The following is an 18,885-nucleotide window of genomic DNA, read 5'->3' on the forward strand; positions in this document are numbered from 1 at the left end:
TTAACGGAGCCCAATCTTACAAAGTCAAATAGTCTCGTTTTTTACTATCCTATCCTATCCATGCACTGATTATGTATGGGCCAAAACACAAAAAATCCCCATCGCCCCAAGGGTCATACAGTAATCTCCCTAAATATATCCTCCACGTGTCAAAATTAGAACAGGGAACCACTTCCATTCCCTAGTCACAATTTCACTTTACAATCTCCCCTCACGCCCTTTTAACCAACACCGCTTTTGTGGAAACCTTGCGTTTAATCAGATCCAACGGTCACTTACTCAACATAATCACTCCTATGAATTTCACCCGTCAGATTAATTCTTTCAACATGAACCGTCGGATGCAAAACCCACGCGAATCTCACCATTCAATAAACACAAAAAAATTGAAATTTCAAAACTTAGCAAGAGAGAGGGAGGAGAACCGAAGAAGAAGGAGACGAAGAACACCAACAACAAAATAAAAAAGGTCCTCCCACTTTAGCTTCTCTCTCCCTTCTTTCTTTTACAAAATCACTGCTGTAAAAACCCTAGCCTTCTCTTTCTCTCTCTAGAGTTCTTCAGTTTTTCTCTCTATCGACGCTTCGATCGGAATCGAAACCTTCTCCATTTTCTGGCACTTCTTGTGGAAATCTCGAGCTTGGGGGAAACCGCGGATTTTTTTTTATTTGAGGTTTTGGAGATTTTAGATTGGGATTTGGATCTAAAAGTGGGTGAATTTGAGTTGATTTAAGGCAATTTGTGAGATTATTTGGTGGATTTTCAGCTGTGGCTGTGTGGGGGAATTGGCAAAAGATTGGAATTTGATTGATTTTTTAAAAAAATTAAGGGAGTTGGAATTGGATGGGGGAAGGAGAAAGTGAATTCCCGCCAAAAAAGGCGCAATCGGATACGGCGGATTTTCCGGCGAAGAAGCTAGCAAGGCAGCTCGATTTCACGGCCGGTTTTGGCGGGGTTTCTTCTGGAGGTGTAGTTTTGCCGGAGCACCCACAATCCACACAAGGGATGAGTGTGGCTTCATCTTCCGCTGTGGCGGCTGCAGTTACTCAGCAACAGCAGCAGCAGCAACAACAACAGATAAAGCCTCATGTTGTGGCGACAATCCCTGTTACTACGGCATCGTCGAGGGTTGTGTAAGTTTTTGCAATCAAAATTTGTGATTTTTTTTCTCTTAGTTTGTTACTTTTTTGTTGTTTGTTATGTGGATTTTTTTTTTGTTGAAAAATTAACTTTTTTTTTCTTGCCTTTTCGAGTGTGTATATGGTAAGGAAGTCTGGGTTACGGTCTTCCTTGTCCTGATTGACATTTTATTTTGTATGCTTCAAAATTAACTCTTTAGTTTCAATTATGTTTGAATCAAACTCTGGTAAATTTTTTTCACTAAGAAATAAAATTTTATAAAAGTTGGGTGATTTTTGCTTCAGATTATAGGACAGAATAGTTGGGTTTCTTTTGGGAATTCATCACTTGGAGGTTATTTGATGCTTTTGGATCCGTTTTCTCTTTCAAATTAATTTCTTTTTTCTTTTTTCTTTTTTCAATATTGTTTTTGAATGAAGGTATGAATCAGTTGCTTTGTTGGGAATTGGTTTTGTTTAAGCTTTATCAGTTACCTTATATAGCTTCGTAGGTTCTCTCCTGATTTTTTCGCATCCTTACTGTTTAAAACATAGGCTGTAGCCTAGGATGTGAACATTGGTCCTTCTTTTCATGGGTGTTTCTAGGACATAACAGTTTTTGGTCATTTTTCCCCTTACCTGATAATTGCGGTGAAATTTGTCTTGTTCTCTCTTTCAACTTTTCTCTTTGTCAATTTGGATGCAATCATTTTATCTTTCTATTGTTCTTGGTTTTATTTATTACAATGCTCATATTTTTTACACCCTTACTGAGGATGTGTTTGGCATTGCTTTCCATTCCCTTTCTGTCTGTGATGATTATCTTAAAGTGCGGATGAAACACTTATTGTGATTATTAATTCTGATTTTCTCAAATATTTGTTGCATTTATGAAAGATGTTCTCTCAAAACTTGAAGTTAATGGTTTAACGAACCGTAGGATTACTGTACATTATGTTATTGTTTGAAAATTTTAAAATGGAAGTTAGTTAACTGTACTCTTAACTTTATTCTTTTTCTTTATTTCTTGCTGCTTCAGAAAACCAGAATCCCCAAAAGCAAAACCGAGACCAAATGAACTAAAAGATGGTACACCAAAGAAGCAGAAGCAGTGTAACTGTAAACATTCTCGTTGTCTGAAACTGTAAGTACATTGACTTATACGTTCTTTTGGCACGAATGAATTCTCCTTCCATGATTCAAAGCTACTCTACTCTGGATATCTTCTTCAGGGGTTGTTACTAATTTTACCTGTTGGCTTTAGTGACATATTTCTTACAAGCTTCTTTGCACTGGGTTCCTTGTGCCATGACATGAGAGATTTTGTATACATAAGACATGCAATGTGTTTTGCTTACAAGATAAGAAATTGGTTTTCTTCCTTAAATGCCGCTTTGTTGTTCATGAAATGGGAAAATCAACTTATTATGTTGTAGCTAGTATCTTCAAGTGTATCATTTTGCAGAAATCATAAATTTCTTATTGGGGAAATGATTGATCATACTCGTATGCAGCTTATTTTCAGAATCTTACATGCATGTGCAAAGTGAGGTGTCTTATGGCTATGCAGCTATAGAAGCTTTAATTAGCTAGATATGTTTAGGTTTGTAGAAATCATAAATTTCTTATTGGGGCATATTGAGGTGTGTATCTGTATGTATTGATCCATTAACTCATTACCTGCATAATGGCTATGTGGCTAAAGAAGCTTTAGTTAACTAGAAATGTTTAGGTTTGGACTGTTTAGTCTTGTGACCATAAGTTCAGAATGTTTTTTGTGCCCATCTTTTCTTGCTACTTTAATGATGTTTTTGTTCTATTACCTCAAACTTCTTTTATTTGATAGTTTTCTTCTTCCAAAATTTTTAGGGAAAGAAATGTGAAATAATTTTGGAGACTGTTAAGGGGAAACACTTGCAAAGTTGAGTTGGATAATAGAAGGAAATAGTTTGCCATAAATATGGAAGTTTAGTATTTCCTATTTGGTGTAGTTTTGTATATATCTATGTTTTAATGGAAAGAATACTACAACTAATCAGCAACAATAAGTAAATACTCTTTTCCCTATTTTGTTCCAGTATTAGTTAATGCATAGTTCTTACAAATGCCTCAAAACATTAATTTTTGCATCATTAGCCCCAAGGCCTAAGCTGAATCCAATCTCACCTTTTCTCTGGCTGATAAATGGTATTTCCTAGCTTATAAGTTTTTTCTGCATCACCTTTCCAAACCTTTTCCACATTTAGGTTGGTTTGGCCTGAGCAGCCTCAAACTGCAATTAGTGCAAGGTGTAGGAATATGTCCTTCTGTACTAATTGCAGAAATAAGAGGAACTGTACTACTTGCAGCAAAATGCACTTCATTCTCCATCCATTTGTGCCAAGACCCTTGGCATGCTTCAGTAACAAATGCTTCTGTTAAAAAATTTCCTTAAGCTAATCTATCCTTCTACCTTTTTTAACCCTCTTCACTACATGTATCTAAATCGATTTTATAGCTTAGGATCTCTATGACAGATGAATAGATGTGTTCCAACACACCAATTAGATTCACAGTTCTTGTTCCATCTGTTGAGAAGTGTGCATAGGAGGAAATAGATGGAAATAGGGTTATGACTTTTATAGGTACTTCTAGGCAGCTTGCCTTGGCAATTTAGATAGTCCTATTTTTTCCCTAATTAATTCTTATGTATGAATTTTCTGTTCATATAATGTGATCAAGCCATTTTTGTATGTGAATTGTAATCAATGCGTTTGATGGTATAAGATATAGAAAGTTAATAATGCACTGCCTTGACCAGGTACTGTGAGTGCTTTGCATCGGGCATATATTGTGATGGGTGCAACTGTGTTAATTGTTATAACAATGTTGAGAATGAAGCTGCGAGAAGAGATGCTGTTGAAGCAACTTTGGAGCGTAATCCAAATGCATTCAGGCCAAAAATTGCTAGCAGTCCACATGGTCCACGGGATAGCAGGGTATGCCAGTCAAGCCTGATTTTTTTTTTTTCCATTTTAATTCATATTTATGAAATACAAAGTTATCTTGTGGATTTTGCACATTACAGATTCAACAAAAAGCCATAAAATTTTTTAGTTAATTTTTATCATAGGAGATACTAATATTCATAGGGCTCCATTAACATGCCTAGCTAGGGCCACATTTTTTGTTGCCTTGTCTCATTGATGGGCCTGTTGGGGCATACAGAATCCTTTAAAATTATATGCTTCTGTTGAATGTATGATTACACATTTGATTTCAGCACACAGTTGATATCCTATTTTCTGAATTCTATCTATTTAGACTCTTGGAAAATTATCTTATGGAAAAAAGGCCTGGGCTGAGCATTTGGTAGCAAACATAAAATTTAAAGTTTAGCATGAATGTCTTTGTGATTTGATAGAGATTGCTGCAATTGGTGTTCTCATATGGACTAGTTTTGAATTATTTTTAGGAAGAGGCCGGGGAAGTTTTAATGTTGGGAAAGCACAACAAAGGATGTCATTGTAAGAAATCTGGGTGCCTTAAAAAGTACTGTGAGTGTTTCCAAGCCAACATTCTCTGTTCTGAAAACTGCAAATGCATGGACTGCAAAAATTTTGAGGGAAGTGAAGAGAGACAGGCTCTATTTCATGGTGACCATGCCAACAATATGGCATATATTCAGCAGGCAGCAAATGCTGCCATAACTGGAGCTATTGGGTCATCTGGCTATGCTTCCACTCCAGCATCTAAGAAGAGAAAAGGTCAGGAATTGTTCTTCGGGTCAACTGTCAAGGATCCATCTATTAACAGGCTTGGACACTTTCCACAGGTAAACATCAGCTATGCATATTTCTTGACATTTGTCTTTGGAGAAACTTTGTGAATCTTATTTCAATTACACTTTACTTTTTATTAAGCTAATACTTCTTTTGTTCTAAAAAGAAAAGAATGCATGCTCACCTAGTGAATTTAACTTTTCCATTCTCATTCTTTTGCTACTGCTGCTTAACATTTGATTTGTGCTTCACTTGTTACTATAAAAGCTTTCTCATCATTGCTTTTAGTTTATGTTCCTAGAACTTAAATTTTCTGCTTATTTTATTTGTTAATCAGGTAAATCAGATCAGAGCTTCTGCACCCTCCTCTTCCTTGTCTTCTATGCCAGTTTCTCGTGTTGGTACAACTGCTGCAGTAGGCCCATCAAAATTCACATATAGGTAAATGGAGTGTCTTGATGGATAGATATTTGTGGTTGGCTTGTTCAGGAAAACTAACTTATGCATTTTGGTGGAAGGTCTCTGTTAGCAGATATCATTCAAAAGCAGGACTTGAAGGAGCTTTGCTCGGTTTTGGTTGTTCTGTCTGGAGAAGCTGCAAAGACACTTGCAGGTAAATGGAAATGCATATAAAACAATTCAAATCACTGGTCTAAACTTGTAGTGTCTAGTTCCTGACATACTTCAGTGGTTAATTCATATGTTTGCATGACTAAGCATATGGTCACTTATGCTTATTTATAGGAAAACAGTATGAATTTTACCATGTATGATGATCAACTTATACTTGCTTTTCAGTTGTATTCATCTCTAGCTGTTCCAGTCTAATTATCATAATTATCTAATAGAAACAAATTTGCATGGTGCTAATTATTTGAATCTTTTGCTTGTACATGTATAAAGAAAGATTAATGGTACAAAATTTTTTTCTTCATGATGAATACAGTAATGATACAACTTTAGATTCAAATGAAGACATAATATCAGCATTTAAAGTTAGAGACTTCCTTTGTCAACAAATACTACATTAAAACTGTTTTGAATATTGGTATTGATGTTTCCATAAATATTTTCTTTTACTTTAGACCATTCTTCTCTTAGTGAGTACTTGTAAGAAAGAATAGTTGGACAGTTGATGCTGCTAAGAGAATCCCATGTATGTCAGTTTTGAATTTGTTTTAGCAATTAATTTTTGAGTCAGTCGGAAATAGTTAATGAATGTGCTGCTTTTTCATCTAACGAGTCTTCCTTCAATTTCTGTATACATTCAGATGAGAGAAGTTTGACTGAAAAACAGGCAGAAGATCAGATAGAAACTTCCCTTGCATCAACCACTCAAGACAGGCTGCAAAGCCAGAAGGATTCTGATACTGAGAAAATCACGGCTGATGATTGTTCAAGTGCAAACCAGGTTGATAAAGTTGGCCCTGAGGATTCCAGCTCAGATGGTGCTGATATGCCAAAAGGAAGGCCTATGTCTCCAGGAACTTTGGCATTGATGTGTGATGAACAAGATACAATGTTCATGGCAGCTGCTTCTCCTAATGGGATCATGGGCCACGGCCACAGCACATCTTCACAATTGCCTTATGGACAGGGCATGACAGAGATTTATGCAGAGCAGGAAAGAATTGTTTTGACAAAGTTCCGAGATTGTCTCAACAGGCTTATCACTTTCGGAGAACTAAAGGGCAAGTTTCCCTCTCCCTTTTCTGAAAATTTGATTCACAATTAATTATATTCTGCACATCAAAGAGAAAGAAAGTTTCAAATGAAGAAACTATACTTAACTTCCTTAATAAATAGGAAAGAACCAGTTTACCAAAATTTCCACAGACATTTTCGATTTTCATTATTCAGTTTATGGATGTCTGAAGAAAGGGGTATGAAAAAAATAAAGTCGATATATTGGAATTTAGAAAGTTAGATCATTTTGTTTCAAAGAAATTTGAAATAAGTTTACTTAATGCTATTTTTTGGAATAGTATTTTATATGATGGCATATGTAAAACATGGTTCATGATTGATGGATTCTCTAGAATGAGAAAGTTTGCATCAGTGCAATCAGCTAGCTAAGATTTACTTATTCCTTGTGGTAATATGTATCTAATTGCTATACGTTTCTAGGCTAGGTGCAGACTTTTGATCATCGAATGCTGAAGTAAATTGCTTTTGTGTTCAATATATATATGTGTATATATATATATATATATATATTGTCTATCTTATGGTGTATTATCTTTTCCATGCACAAACTGTTGGGAATTGACAACGCTGCTCTATTTCAATCACAGAAACACAATGTTCATCATTAGCTAGAACGGAGACAGGTAGTCAAAGAGGCCCACTCAGCAATGGAACTGAAACTGAGACTGGGAATCGACAAGGATCCATTACCAATGGAGTAACGAAAAATGTCAGTCCACCCACAGTCAAGACACCTCAGATGGCTGCTATATCAGTCACCACTGCTAATAATGATCTCCCTAGAGTTCCATCCCTTCTTGAAAATGGCGATGCTAAATCAAAAACCGAAAAACAGATGTAAAGATCCTAAACGCTGACAATTGGCCCAAGGTATGATACCACAAGTCTTTGCACTTTTCCACTGTTCACTCCACCTTCAACTTTGATGCAACATCAAGGTGATTGTGGCATCATTCTTGGAATTGACCAGTAGCTCTGATTAATTTCTCCCATTATTGATATATTTATCAGTTTTCTGGCTCAACAATAGCTTGAGCTCATACCAGTGTAAATTGCATGGTACCATATACGCTACATGCCATCAACCATCATATCTTCTGTTCTTAGATGCTAGGAGTTTCATTAATCTATTCCTATTTTTAGCAAAAACTAAGAGCAATTTCATAATTCTTCATGGAGTATGTAGCTTAGGGTTCTGTCCCACAGAAAGCTGATTAATAGTTAATCGGTGAGTCAAGGTCAAAAACCTGTGGAAAATAGTTTTCTTTTATTGGCTGCTACTTGCCCTTCCTTTTTTTCAGGGATTTTTTTTTTTTTTACCATGGAGTTGCCTCAACCATTAATGTTCTCATTGTTTATATGTTTATTATTCTTCTGAAATGAAATTTTTTTCACACTTTGTTATATATACTATGGCTTGCATGGTCCTCTAGTTGATTTTCTGTTTTCCTTCTTCCTCTTCAACAGACAAATTGAATTGTACCTTTACTTACATAAATAGTTCACAAGATGAAAGAGAAAGGGAAGATGATAGAATTTAGTAAGAGAATAATATATATATATATATATTGTATAGTTCCAAATCATATTATGGTATGCCAAATTGAATTCTACCTTGACTTTCATAAATAGTTCACAAGATGAAAGAGAAAGGGAAGATGACAGAATTTAGTAAGAGAATAATATATATATATATATATATATTGTATTGTCTCAAAATCATATTATGGTATTTCAAATTGATGTTTGTTGCTTGATATTGTTATTTTCTGAGAAAACACAAATATTTTATTTATGTCGAGAAAAAGAAAATGAATTATTACTATATACTATTCCGTTTGAAACGTGTAAGTCAAAGTTGAAATTGAAGGAATATTAAGTTGAGCAAACGAGTTTGAACAATTTTTCATTTTCAAAGACAAATCAAATATGGATGAAATTGAGAAATGGGAAATGGCGGATCGTTCCATTTTCCATTTTCTTCGTATAGAAAACGGGCTTCTCTGCCATTAAAGATTCATGAAGAAAGATAGGAACGAAAGTCTGCTATTTTACATGAGATGGCCGCTCCTTTACGTGAGCGACAAGGGCTGAACGGCTATCCCGTGTGATAGTCATACTGCCCACCAATTCGATGTATCCACTGTACCTGTTAAAAAATAGTGATTTTAAAAGACAGCGGCAAATTATAAAACAAATACAACAACAAAATGATTTAAAATTTTAATAAAAATTAAATTTTAAATAATAAATATATTCATCGCTGATTAAATATTTTAAGTTTTTACAAAATAAAATGTTAATATCAACTTTTTAAGACAAAGTATTTTAATTTTTTACAGAATAAATTTTTAATATTAAATAATTTAATTTTTTCAAAAAAATTAATTTAAATAAAAAATAAAAAATTCATATTAATTTCAATGGATATTTGTAAGTGTTAATCGTTGTTTCTGTTAAATTAATATTAACAAAAATAAAAGATAAAATTTTACGTAAAATTAAGTTTTTACGTATTAAATATAAATAAAAATATATTAATTAATCATTTAGAGTTAAAAAATGAAGTCATCGAAGAAAGAAAAAACCGTCGGAAGAAGTGCACCACTGAGAAAAGCATGCGCCCATAGTTCACAGTCTTTAAGCACCCATAGTTTTGCAAAAAACAAAAAGAAAAAGCCTCAACTTACCTTTCTCCCTTCTCTGATTCTAATTCTCAAAGTTCCAGTAAAACCACAGGAAAGAGAAAAGGTCTTCGATTTTCGAAAAGGCAATGGATTCAGTGTTCGCCGCCGTTGTTCAAGCTCCTGAAGATCCCATCCTAGGGGTAACTCTCTCTCTCTCTTGCTTTGGTTTATACGTTTCTTGATGAATTATCAATGCTTTGCTTTTTAAGTGTGAACTGATCCGGTTAGTTGATCTGATCATAACGTGTTTGATCGTGGAAAATCATGAATCAAACCATCAAATATAGCCAATAATTTCTTTTTTTTTTCTTTACTATTTCCATGTTGCTTTAATATTTTTATTTTTTTAAAATACAGTTTCATTTTAAAAGAAATAAACAAATAGACGAAGCTTCTTTCGGTACTTCGGTTGATTAAGGTTATTATTATATAATGATATAATGATATAATGATATAATGATTTGATTGATTTTTGGTTATTCTGAATATTTTATATCCAAAAAAGGTTACTGTTGCTTACAACAAGGATCCAAACCCGATCAAGTTGAATTTAGGCGTTGGTGCTTACAGAACTGAGGTATTTAAAATTTTTTTTTCCCTTTAAAAAATTCTATCATTTTTTTTCTTGTGAATGATCTTTTGATCTGTCTATGCCAATAACAGGAAGGAAAACCTTTGGTTCTAAATGTCGTTCGAAAAGCGGAACAGCTTCTTGTTAATGACCGGTAAGCTACTCAAACCATTCTGTTTTTCATGCCTTAATAGCGTATTTTCGACTGTTTTGTAAAATTGTTGATCATGTTTTATGTATTTCAGGTCAAGAGTGAAGGAATATCTTCCTATTCTTGGTTTAGCAGAGTTCAATAAATTGAGTGCTAAGCTTATTCTTGGTGATGACAGGTAAAGAAAGGAAGGAAGAAAGAAGAGAATTACCAAAAGGAAACCGCTTTTGGTTCAGTTGAAATTATTTGTAAATGTTTGTTTAGCTCTTTTTCGATTTGTGTTTTGTTTTCTCGATAGCTTATTGGATGTTTCATGGTTGTTGCTTTTGGGATAGTCCTGCTATCCAAGAGAACAGAGTTGCTACTGCTCAGTGCTTGTCTGGTACTGGTTCCTTGAGGGTTGGAGCTGAGTTTCTAGCAAAGCATTACCACCAAGTAAGATGCACACTTCTTTTTCTGATTTTAATTTATTTTTTATTAAGTTATTTTTTTTTTTGAAGATCAAGTAATGCTTATTTTACCTATCTTTTGTTTACCAGCGTACTATATACATTCCACTGCCATCATGGGGAAACCATTTGAAAGTTTTCACAATGGCAGGTTTGTCAGTGAACGCTTATCGCTACTATGATCCAGCAACTCGTGGGCTCAATTTCCAAGGTCTGAGTTAATGATTCTATCAATAGGCTATACTGTGAAGTGTGAATGAGTTGCTGCTGTTATTAAGTTGATTAGATTAAGAAGCTCTTGGATAAACAACTGAAGTATTCATTTATTACATCTTGCCATATGTCGTTATCTTTTTATTGCCTGTTTTTTGTTTCAAATTCCTTCATACAAGTTCTCTATAGCTTATGGAACCAATAACTTAGTTTTTTATTTCCCTGGTATGCTAATAAAAGGAATGGCAAAACTTTTGGGAAACAGGCTTGCTAGAAGATCTTGGCGCAGCACCATCTGGAGCTATAGTGCTTCTTCATGCGTGTGCTCATAACCCAACTGGTGTTGACCCTGCTCCTGAGCAATGGGAACAGATTCGGCAGTTGATAAGATCTAAAGCATTATTGCCTTTCTTTGACTGTGCTTACCAGGTAATTATCCAATATTCAATAAGCTTAGGGTTAAAGCTGTACGTGATATTGTTAGAATATACATAATGAACTCCATAGATGTTAATCTTATAGTTTTAATAGGTTATACAATGGTTAATTTTCAAACACTTGAAATTTGACATTCCAGGGATTCGCAAGCGGTAGCTTAGATGCAGATGCACTGGCCGTTCGAATGTTTGTTGCAGATGGTGGGGAATGCCTTATAGCTCAGAGTTATGCAAAAAACATGGGACTTTATGGAGAGCGTGTTGGTGCTCTCAGCATTGTAAGATGCTGGACTTATAAATCTTGAGCAAATTTCTTTCATTATGGCTAAGCAAATGCTGGAGGCCCAAATCTTATGGCTGAAAACTGTAACTCTGACAATTATGCAGAATCATATTTTACATTTTAATCATTGGCATTTTCTCTGTTGTTTCAGTTGTTTTATGTGAACTATGGCCTATTGCATGGAATATAATAATAATTTCATTTACAGGTCTGTAAGGGGGCTGATGTTGCAAGCAGGGTTGAGAGCCAGTTGAAGCTTGTGATTAGGCCTATGTATTCTAATCCACCTATTAATGGTGCATCAATCGCAGCCACCATTCTCAAGAATAGGTAAGTCCTTTTTATGGTGTCACCAAACCAACCTTTATTTAGAACTTGTTTGATGACAGAGAAACTAGTAGCATTGGTAAAAGTTTTCAGAAAATGGAATGATTGGAACAGTATTTTCTTGTTATTAGAGATTGAAGAAAAGTGAATGTTAAGAGTCTTAAGACATTCCGATTACTAGTGACCATATTGCCCACATGGTGTAATAATAAATTAAAGAAAAAGAACACGTGTTCACTTTTTTGGGGTTAATATTTCATCTATAGTTTTCTTGTTGAACATTGAGTGAGGTAATTACTCAAATCAAGTTATTTCACTAATGAACTGCATGTTTACTTTTTCTTCTTTAAATTTGTTTATATTTATCTTTGCAGTGATATGTATAATGAGTGGAAGATTGAACTGAAAGCGATGGCAGACCGAATTATTAGCATGCGCAAACAACTATATGATGCTTTAAGCGCTCGAGGTTTTACTTAATCCTTTCCTTTCTTCCTATGTCTGTGGATTTTTGTGCCTTTTTTTTTTAGTTTTCCTGTTGCATGAAATGTAAGTTAATAGGTATGAATCAGTCAACAATTGTTTTACATATCAGCTTACAAAAGGCTTGTTCAAGATCTTGGTCTCCGCTCACGTCCTTTATATATAATCGACAAAAATTTTGCATTTTTTCTTTTCTAGTATTTTCTTCACTGTTATATGAAATATTTGGTGTATTCCATCTTAGATCAGAAACCAAACATGTTTCTATCTCCTTTTTAGCAGGCACTGCAGGTGACTGGAGTCACATTATCAAGCAGATTGGAATGTTCACTTTCACAGGGTTGAACAGTGATCAAGTTGCGTTCATGACCAAAGAGTACCACATTTACATGACATCTGATGGGTAAGAAGATATATTTCATTCTTCTTTTCACCTTTTTTATTGAAATTTTTTAAAAAATATTCTTTGGGGCCGAGAGAAATGTTGGTGGTTTGTAGGTGGTTGGGTAAGATAAAGGATTTAGTTTCCTCTTTCCAGAATGTTGCTTTTTTGCAGTGAAAATCGTTTCCAGGCTAGAAAATTATGCCTTGAGATTTCTCCTCCCAGTATTCTTGTTAATTCAGAATCTTAATCATTTATGAAGGATCATTTGACATAGATATGATAAATGTTGAACTATGGTTTAACATTTTCATTCAACTTGAAGAGAGTTTCTTTACAGCTATGATAAAGTTGTTTTTGTTTGAATTTAGTTTATTGCTAAGAAATTATCGCCATACCTCCCCAAAATGAAAGTTTATTGCTAAGAAATTATCACCATACCTCCCTAAAATGAATAAGTATATATTCTAGTCATAGTTTGGTATTCTCTTCCTCCTTGACTCTCCACCTGCCCTGCTCTCCACACGCTATGCCAAGGGATTACAACATGAAATCTGGCGGTCTCTTTTTCTGTTTTATTTACTGTATCCCTAAATCTGAACTTCGTTGAATAGTTGATATTGTTATCTTACTGAGTTCTTGCAAATGGGGGCTTCTGATTCTCTGAAGTTTGTATATTCCATGAACCCTATAACACTTTTATTGTTCCCAAAAACTGTCTGGCCTGGTAATATCAATCTGTAAGTGCCTAATTTAACTGGCACTTTGGTAAATATTGATTTAAATTAATTTTTTCTTCTTTGCAGGAGGATTAGTATGGCAGGTCTTAGTTCCAAGACTGTTCCTCATCTTGCTGATGCTATACATGCTGCAGTCACCTGTGCCTGTTAGAAGCAAATTTGAAATTTATGTAGCAAGTATTTTTGGTTTTTAGTCCATCTCCGTAATGACTCTTTCCCCCAACCTTTTCGAGCAAATATGATTTTCCATAGTAAACACTTCTTTGGAATGCAAATTTCGGATTTAAACCCAATTTTGATATTTTAATATTGATATTATATGATATTTGCTTAACTTTTTAAAAAAGGGCGTCATAAATATTATGCTTAGAGGTTTATTGGATTTGAAAAAGAAAATACAACTTGTATTAGACTTTTGATTGTGAATCTTTCTTTGCTGTTTCTGAAAATGATACAATCTGAAAAATGAAGCTGAAAAGATGAGAAATTTACAAATTAAGCAGGGTTGTAGAGCAAACCAAAAGTTTCATTGCACATTGAAGGCAAAAGCTGCATACCTAAACCAGATGATTGACAGTAAGTAGAGATGAAGACTGCCTGAAAGCAGTTCCCGAATGCTGATATCTTAAGTTAATGTATTCACTTTCCTGTCCAAATTCGGGAAGAAGAAGAATGCAAAGTTCTAGAAAGTTACTACCCCAATGGATTCCTACATGGGGCTGAATATATACACAAGGTCAGCTTTGTAACTATCTGTTTTTGGTTTTCGTCTATTTTGTCTCCCCTGCATCATTCCTTTTCTTCCCCATTTCTTCTACTTCCTCTTGTTTCCTTTCTTCTAAGGTTATCCGTTATCAATCAATCGCGAGCTTTTGGGCTTCTTAGGCCACTAAAGTTTTCAAGCTTCTCTAGATGGGAAGCTTTTTTTGGGGTGGAGCTAAGTGGAGGCTTGGACGTTTTTTTATCATGATCACCCTTAAAGTAGATTTCTAGATCACTTGAATTACTCTTTGCGGAAGCAATATCCCATCCCATGAAATCTGAGAGTGTTGGTGTCTCTGATGTGCTCATCCTGGCTGCATCTTCCTCGTTGCTTGAGGAGTTTTCAGAGCTTGCTGGTGATGCTGATGATGATTGAGTAAGGGAGTCAGCGTAAAGGACATCCTCAATTCTTGACATGACTGTGAAAGCCAAGCTCTCTAGAATCCTAGAATAGCTCTCCAGAATAGCGTGTCCTACATCCTGTGTAGTTCAAAGGTAAATAAGTTTATCAAACTTGAATACATTGAGGAAAAGATAAAACGCAGTTGCAATGCTTTCTGTACCCTATTATATTGGATCTTAGATATCTCAAGTGCAGATTGCGGAAGTCCCGGAAAGTGCTGCTTTAGTAGGAGTAAGATAGTCTCTGCCCTCTCTTCAAAGAGTTCTCTCTTTTCCATGCTGACAGCTGAACTCCAAGAAGACCTTCCATCTTTGTGGTGCATCTTCCTCTTCCAAATAACAATAGAGGCCTCAATCCTGTTCTTAAGGTCAAGAACTTTGTGTTCTGTTGACAAGTCCATGGTTGACAGGAATTGTGCAGGATCAAAGTACTCCACTGTGATGCTTTTATAGATTGAATCACCAAGGCTTGCTCTTCCATTCTACATAGACATGATGGAGAAGATCAATCAAAGTTAAAAAAACTCTTAAAGGTTTTAGTTGACGGAGAGTTTCATTTCCTTACCTTGGGGAGAGAATCAATGTAGCTTTCAGGGATCTCCATTTCAGAAAGGACTTCAGCATTGATGTTCATAGCTGCTTTTAGCACCTGGCTCACAGAATCCTTTTGAGACTGCAGCCATCTTCGTGATTTTTCTGATAGCCCATTTGCAGGAACCTTAACAGTTGGATGCCACCATTTGTCAACCCTCTGACTGTTTTCTTTCTCTTGATCATCATTTTTCGACACATACCAAAATTCTTTTTCTTGTCCAAAGTTGTCAAGAGTCTCCTGTTCATTATAATTTGATCGGAAACCATGGTGTTAATCCTTTCTATATTATTAAGTGATTTTATCAGGTTAGAAGAGTGGATGACAAATATACCCACAATAAGCAATGTGTCGAGTTTGCGCAGGCCAGGTATATTCACAAGCAGATCGCTCCTTTGTCTTGTGACCATTATCTATAAAGTTGAAACAAATTGTTGGGAGTTAGTATGGTGAATTGTGACTTGTAATGTTGCTTGCTTAAATTACGAGTGAGATGTGTACCTCCATGTGTGTTCCATCCTTCGATTTCTGTTGTGAGGGAACAAATTCAACAATGTGATCGGTTACAGATAAAAGCCAATCCATTTCTTTTCTCCACCGTGCTTTCCTTTCTGGAGCCATAGGTTCTAATTTCCCTTGTTCTCCAAAAATGGATGCTGCATTACAATTGGCCAACAGAGAGATTTGAATGAGAACCACCATTAAACTGGTAAAATATATATTACAATACTACCGATAGGCTCAAAATGATCAATATTTTTGCATCATGGGATGAAAGGGAAAAGCCAGAACGCACTATGGTTATCTGTGAAACCTGACGCTTCCATGTTATATATTTCTATATGAAAACGCATGCACTTGATAATTAGATTTTAGACAGGAATATAATATTCTACCTGCTAGGTTTGTCACTGCATTTGATAAAGCTAAAGCTGAAGAAACACCTTTTCCTCCTCCTGACATATCTTCACCCAAAAGCAACTTGGCAAACCTTTCCTTCATCAGTTCCGTATCTGTATCAACGATAAAATAAATTATTTGAAGAATCATTACCATCATATATATATATATATATATATATTAAAAAAGAGAATGTAGTGTAATAGTAGGAGAAGGGTTTGTAAGTGTTGAAATTTAAATATGAAATTTATTGGATGTTATTTTCTTATAATGATTACATGTTATTTTTTTAAAATAATTGCATAAATCAATTGAGTTAAATTATGGGTTGACTTGGCATTGATATCTATGTATGAAAAATTAGCTTTCTTGTTCATAAATAATTCTCACTCACTTGGCAATATCGTGAGAACTTAAATATTTATATAGCTGCAGCACAAAGATTAAGACAAACCAGTTTTAATTCAATTCTGGATTGTTGTAATACTTATCAAATAGCAATGAATAAGACAGAATTTTAATGGAACATGAATTGCAGCTATGGTGATCAACTAAAAGAAGATGCTGAACTGCACCTGATTGTGGCATCTCCTGGGGAGTGCCTGTCCCAGACTCTCCTACGTTCTGTTGCTCCATCGATTGGTCTTCTGCATTTCTTGTGTCTATACCCCTTGATTGCAGGTTATCATCAACATCTTCCACATCATTACCATCTGGGATCAGATTCTGCTGCAGCCTTCCTGAAGCCATTCTCCTAATGTGGAAAGATTTCGAGTTCTGAATGCTGAACCGACGTGTCAATGTTCGAACCATTGTCAATGCAAGCTTCTTTCTCTTCGTGTTTCTTCTTTGTTTAACAACAAAAACAAAGAAGAAACTAAGGTGAAAATGATTATAAAAAAAGAAAAGAGAAGTCTAGTCCTTCACTTTTTAGTTATAACAATATTATATTGTATGAAAAAAAGGTAAAAACAGGAGAACTACTCCCTTGAAATGAGAGGCTGGCGATTGAAAATGAAAGGGTTTATCTGATTCTTCAGGGTTGAAGAGATAGAGCTTCGAGTGGTTAATCTTGTTTTTTGTTTTTGCAGCAAGAGAATGTGGTGTGCCTGTTTCAGAAACAAATTTGAGGGTTGGTTAGTCTAACAAAGAAACATCAAATATAAACAACAAAGATGGTAATTTTGAAGGGTTTTTGTCTAAAAAAAGTCGATTGTTGAGACAGGTAAATGCTGGCAAAATGCCCGGGGAAAACATACGAACTCAACTGCTTTAACTAACTTTCCCTCCCTTATAGCACCCCATTATAGTAAAATTTTGTTCAATTGCCTGTGACAGTTCTTCGGTTGGAGAAAATTTAGATAATTAAAATAAGAATAATAATATGATCACAAATCTTTTCGCTTTACTTTTAAAAGATAACGTCCAATAAATTTGAGTATAAATTCAAATTTTTATAATTTTTTTATCTCTTAAATACGATTTCTTTATATAAAAAAAAAATCTTTATGTTTCACAAAATATTACCTTAATTAATCGAGACATTAATTAATATCCACCAATGACTTCACTTTTGTTCAATGTTGTCATCAATGTTCCTTTCACCGAACAGTTTAATTTTTGACCAAATCTAACAAGATTGTGAATTTGATCATTACAAATTTGGAAATCTAAAATGGCTGCAAATTGTCAAATGTCATCAACTTTGTATGTTTAATCACATGCATTTAAAATCAAAGGCGGACAATAATTCCCACGCCGAATCAACAACTGGAGCTTATATTAATGGTTGTTATTCTTATTAAAAAAAAATTAAGATTGAAGGTTCAATTTCCCGCTCTTCCTTTACATCTCTTTGTATAACTCGAGAAATTAAGAGACATAACTATTACCAGGGCCATAGTAACTTTGTCTTCACATTTCACATGCCCCAACGACAAAATTTATATTTAAAAGAAGAAATTAAAAGGGGTATTTTTTTTTTTTTTTATATTCCCTTGCGTTTTCTTTTATGGGAGTAGGAAACTTTTGTGTAATTATCAGTTACAATTTTTTTATTAAAAAATTTTTTTTGTGCCCTAATTACATTAAAAAAACTACAAACATAGCAAAATAAATTGCATGTGCTCACCGCCCCGTTAAAAGGGGAGGTATGATGTGATTGTGAAGACGATTTTGATCCGTAATTAAAGGATATTTTGTTGTATTTTATGCTTTAAATTATTGGCCATAGGGACAGTGACAAATTCTTTTTTGTCGGAGATTTAAAATTTAGGCTGAGCAAGGGAACAAACATAATTCACTAAAATTCTCACCCTTAACAAGAATTGTAGGCTTCTTAATCTTAATCAGGGGTAATCAATGGCTAATGAATCATATAATCACCACTTGCTGAGAAATCATATGATGTGTTTTGTGCAACTGTCGTTAAATATTTGATGCAAATGTTTTAGTGGTCTCAATGGGAGCTTAAAAGCTGAATCAGGTAAGGATTCATGGTTCATAAAGAAATATCTGTCATTGATAGCCTGAAATAAAAAAAAAAAATTATATCTATATGTTAAGGATATTTTTAGATTCAGAGGATAAATTAATTTTTTTTCATCAAAAATTATCAATAAATAATTAAAAATATTTTTTATTTTTAAATCGATTTGATATATATAATATCGCATCAATTCGATCACATCACTTTTCATCTTAAAACTTCTCACTTTTATTTTACTTTTTTTTTATTATTATTTTTTTGATATCTCATATTTCAAATATAAATAAAAAAAATTTATTATTTTTATTTTTATTTATTTATTTATTTTTGTGATTTCAAGTCTTAACCTTAAACTCAGAGCTCGCATCAATACTATTATTGATAACTTGAAGTAGAGATCAGATGATCTCAAACGAATGTCAGCATGAGCGC

At 34.3% G+C, this 18,885-nt stretch overlaps 3 protein-coding genes across 19 annotated transcripts; 2 read left to right on the top strand and 1 right to left on the bottom strand.

Annotated features, from left to right (window-relative positions):
* The first annotated feature begins 363 nt into the window (after window positions 1-363).
* LOC111303200 (protein tesmin/TSO1-like CXC 5) lies at window positions 364-7,992 on the top strand. Its single transcript, XM_022899298.2, has 8 exons — window positions 364-1,133; window positions 2,158-2,262; window positions 3,919-4,096; window positions 4,573-4,932; window positions 5,217-5,320; window positions 5,398-5,492; window positions 6,151-6,570; window positions 7,174-7,992. The coding sequence occupies exons 1-8, from the start codon at window positions 844-846 to the stop codon at window positions 7,425-7,427; spliced, it is 1,806 nt and encodes a 601-aa protein (XP_022755033.2). The 5' UTR covers window positions 364-843; the 3' UTR covers window positions 7,428-7,992.
* A 1,299-nt stretch (window positions 7,993-9,291) lies between these two features.
* On the top strand, window positions 9,292-15,509 carry LOC111303202 (aspartate aminotransferase, cytoplasmic-like). 17 transcript variants are annotated; one of them, XR_016326707.1, is made up of 15 exons: window positions 9,292-9,413; window positions 9,779-9,850; window positions 9,937-9,998; window positions 10,090-10,173; window positions 10,331-10,430; window positions 10,535-10,655; window positions 10,923-11,086; window positions 11,235-11,372; window positions 11,586-11,707; window positions 12,079-12,173; window positions 12,467-12,590; window positions 13,376-13,512; window positions 13,813-14,045; window positions 14,153-14,566; window positions 14,670-15,509. XR_016326707.1 is itself a non-coding variant. In XM_089742145.1 (12 exons), exons 1-12 carry the CDS (start codon window positions 9,360-9,362, stop codon window positions 13,458-13,460), a joined length of 1,221 nt encoding a protein of 406 aa, XP_089598271.1. In that variant the 5' UTR covers window positions 9,292-9,359; the 3' UTR covers window positions 13,461-15,509. The 17 variants fall into 17 exon arrangements, 2 of the variants coding, with proteins under 2 accessions (XP_089598271.1, XP_022755035.2); XR_016326708.1 differs by having other exon boundaries at window positions 14,222-14,566; XR_002691733.2 differs by having other exon boundaries at window positions 12,470-12,590.
* LOC111303204 (rop guanine nucleotide exchange factor 9-like) lies at window positions 13,689-17,100 on the bottom strand. Its single transcript, XM_022899302.2, has 7 exons — window positions 16,541-17,100; window positions 15,962-16,078; window positions 15,567-15,721; window positions 15,404-15,478; window positions 15,039-15,305; window positions 14,635-14,955; window positions 13,689-14,551 (listed from the first exon to the last, which is right to left on the bottom strand). Exons 1-7 carry the CDS (start codon window positions 16,776-16,778, stop codon window positions 14,168-14,170), a joined length of 1,557 nt encoding a protein of 518 aa, XP_022755037.2. The 5' UTR covers window positions 16,779-17,100; the 3' UTR covers window positions 13,689-14,167.
* Between the last annotated feature and the right edge of the window lie 1,785 nt (window positions 17,101-18,885).

The sequence above is a fragment of the Durio zibethinus genome, chromosome 13, assembly GCF_047325235.1.
Source record: "Durio zibethinus cultivar Kanyao isolate XHJ-2024 chromosome 13, ASM4732523v1, whole genome shotgun sequence".
Lineage (NCBI taxonomy): Eukaryota > Viridiplantae > Streptophyta > Magnoliopsida > Malvales > Malvaceae > Durio > Durio zibethinus.

Coding starts and splice junctions, on each gene's coding strand:
- LOC111303202 (XM_089742145.1), top strand. CDS start 9,360: ATGGATTCAGTGTTCGCCGCCGTTGTTCAAGCTCCTGAAGATCCCATC. Junction 9,851..9,936: donor TTGGTGCTTACAGAACTGAG/GTATTTAAAATT, acceptor TGCCAATAACAG/GAAGGAAAACCTTTGGTTCT. Junction 10,656..10,922: donor TCGTGGGCTCAATTTCCAAG/GTCTGAGTTAAT, acceptor TTTGGGAAACAG/GCTTGCTAGAAGATCTTGGC.
- LOC111303204 (XM_022899302.2), bottom strand. CDS start 16,778: ATGGTTCGAACATTGACACGTCGGTTCAGCATTCAGAACTCGAAATCT. Junction 16,079..16,540: donor CCAGGAGATGCCACAATCAG/GTGCAGTTCAGC, acceptor TCGTTGATACAG/ATACGGAACTGATGAAGGAA. Junction 15,722..15,961: donor TGCAGTGACAAACCTAGCAG/GTAGAATATTAT, acceptor ATTGTAATGCAG/CATCCATTTTTGGAGAACAA.
- LOC111303200 (XM_022899298.2), top strand. CDS start 844: ATGGGGGAAGGAGAAAGTGAATTCCCGCCAAAAAAGGCGCAATCGGAT. Junction 4,097..4,572: donor ATGGTCCACGGGATAGCAGG/GTATGCCAGTCA, acceptor AATTATTTTTAG/GAAGAGGCCGGGGAAGTTTT. Junction 5,321..5,397: donor CCATCAAAATTCACATATAG/GTAAATGGAGTG, acceptor TTTTGGTGGAAG/GTCTCTGTTAGCAGATATCA.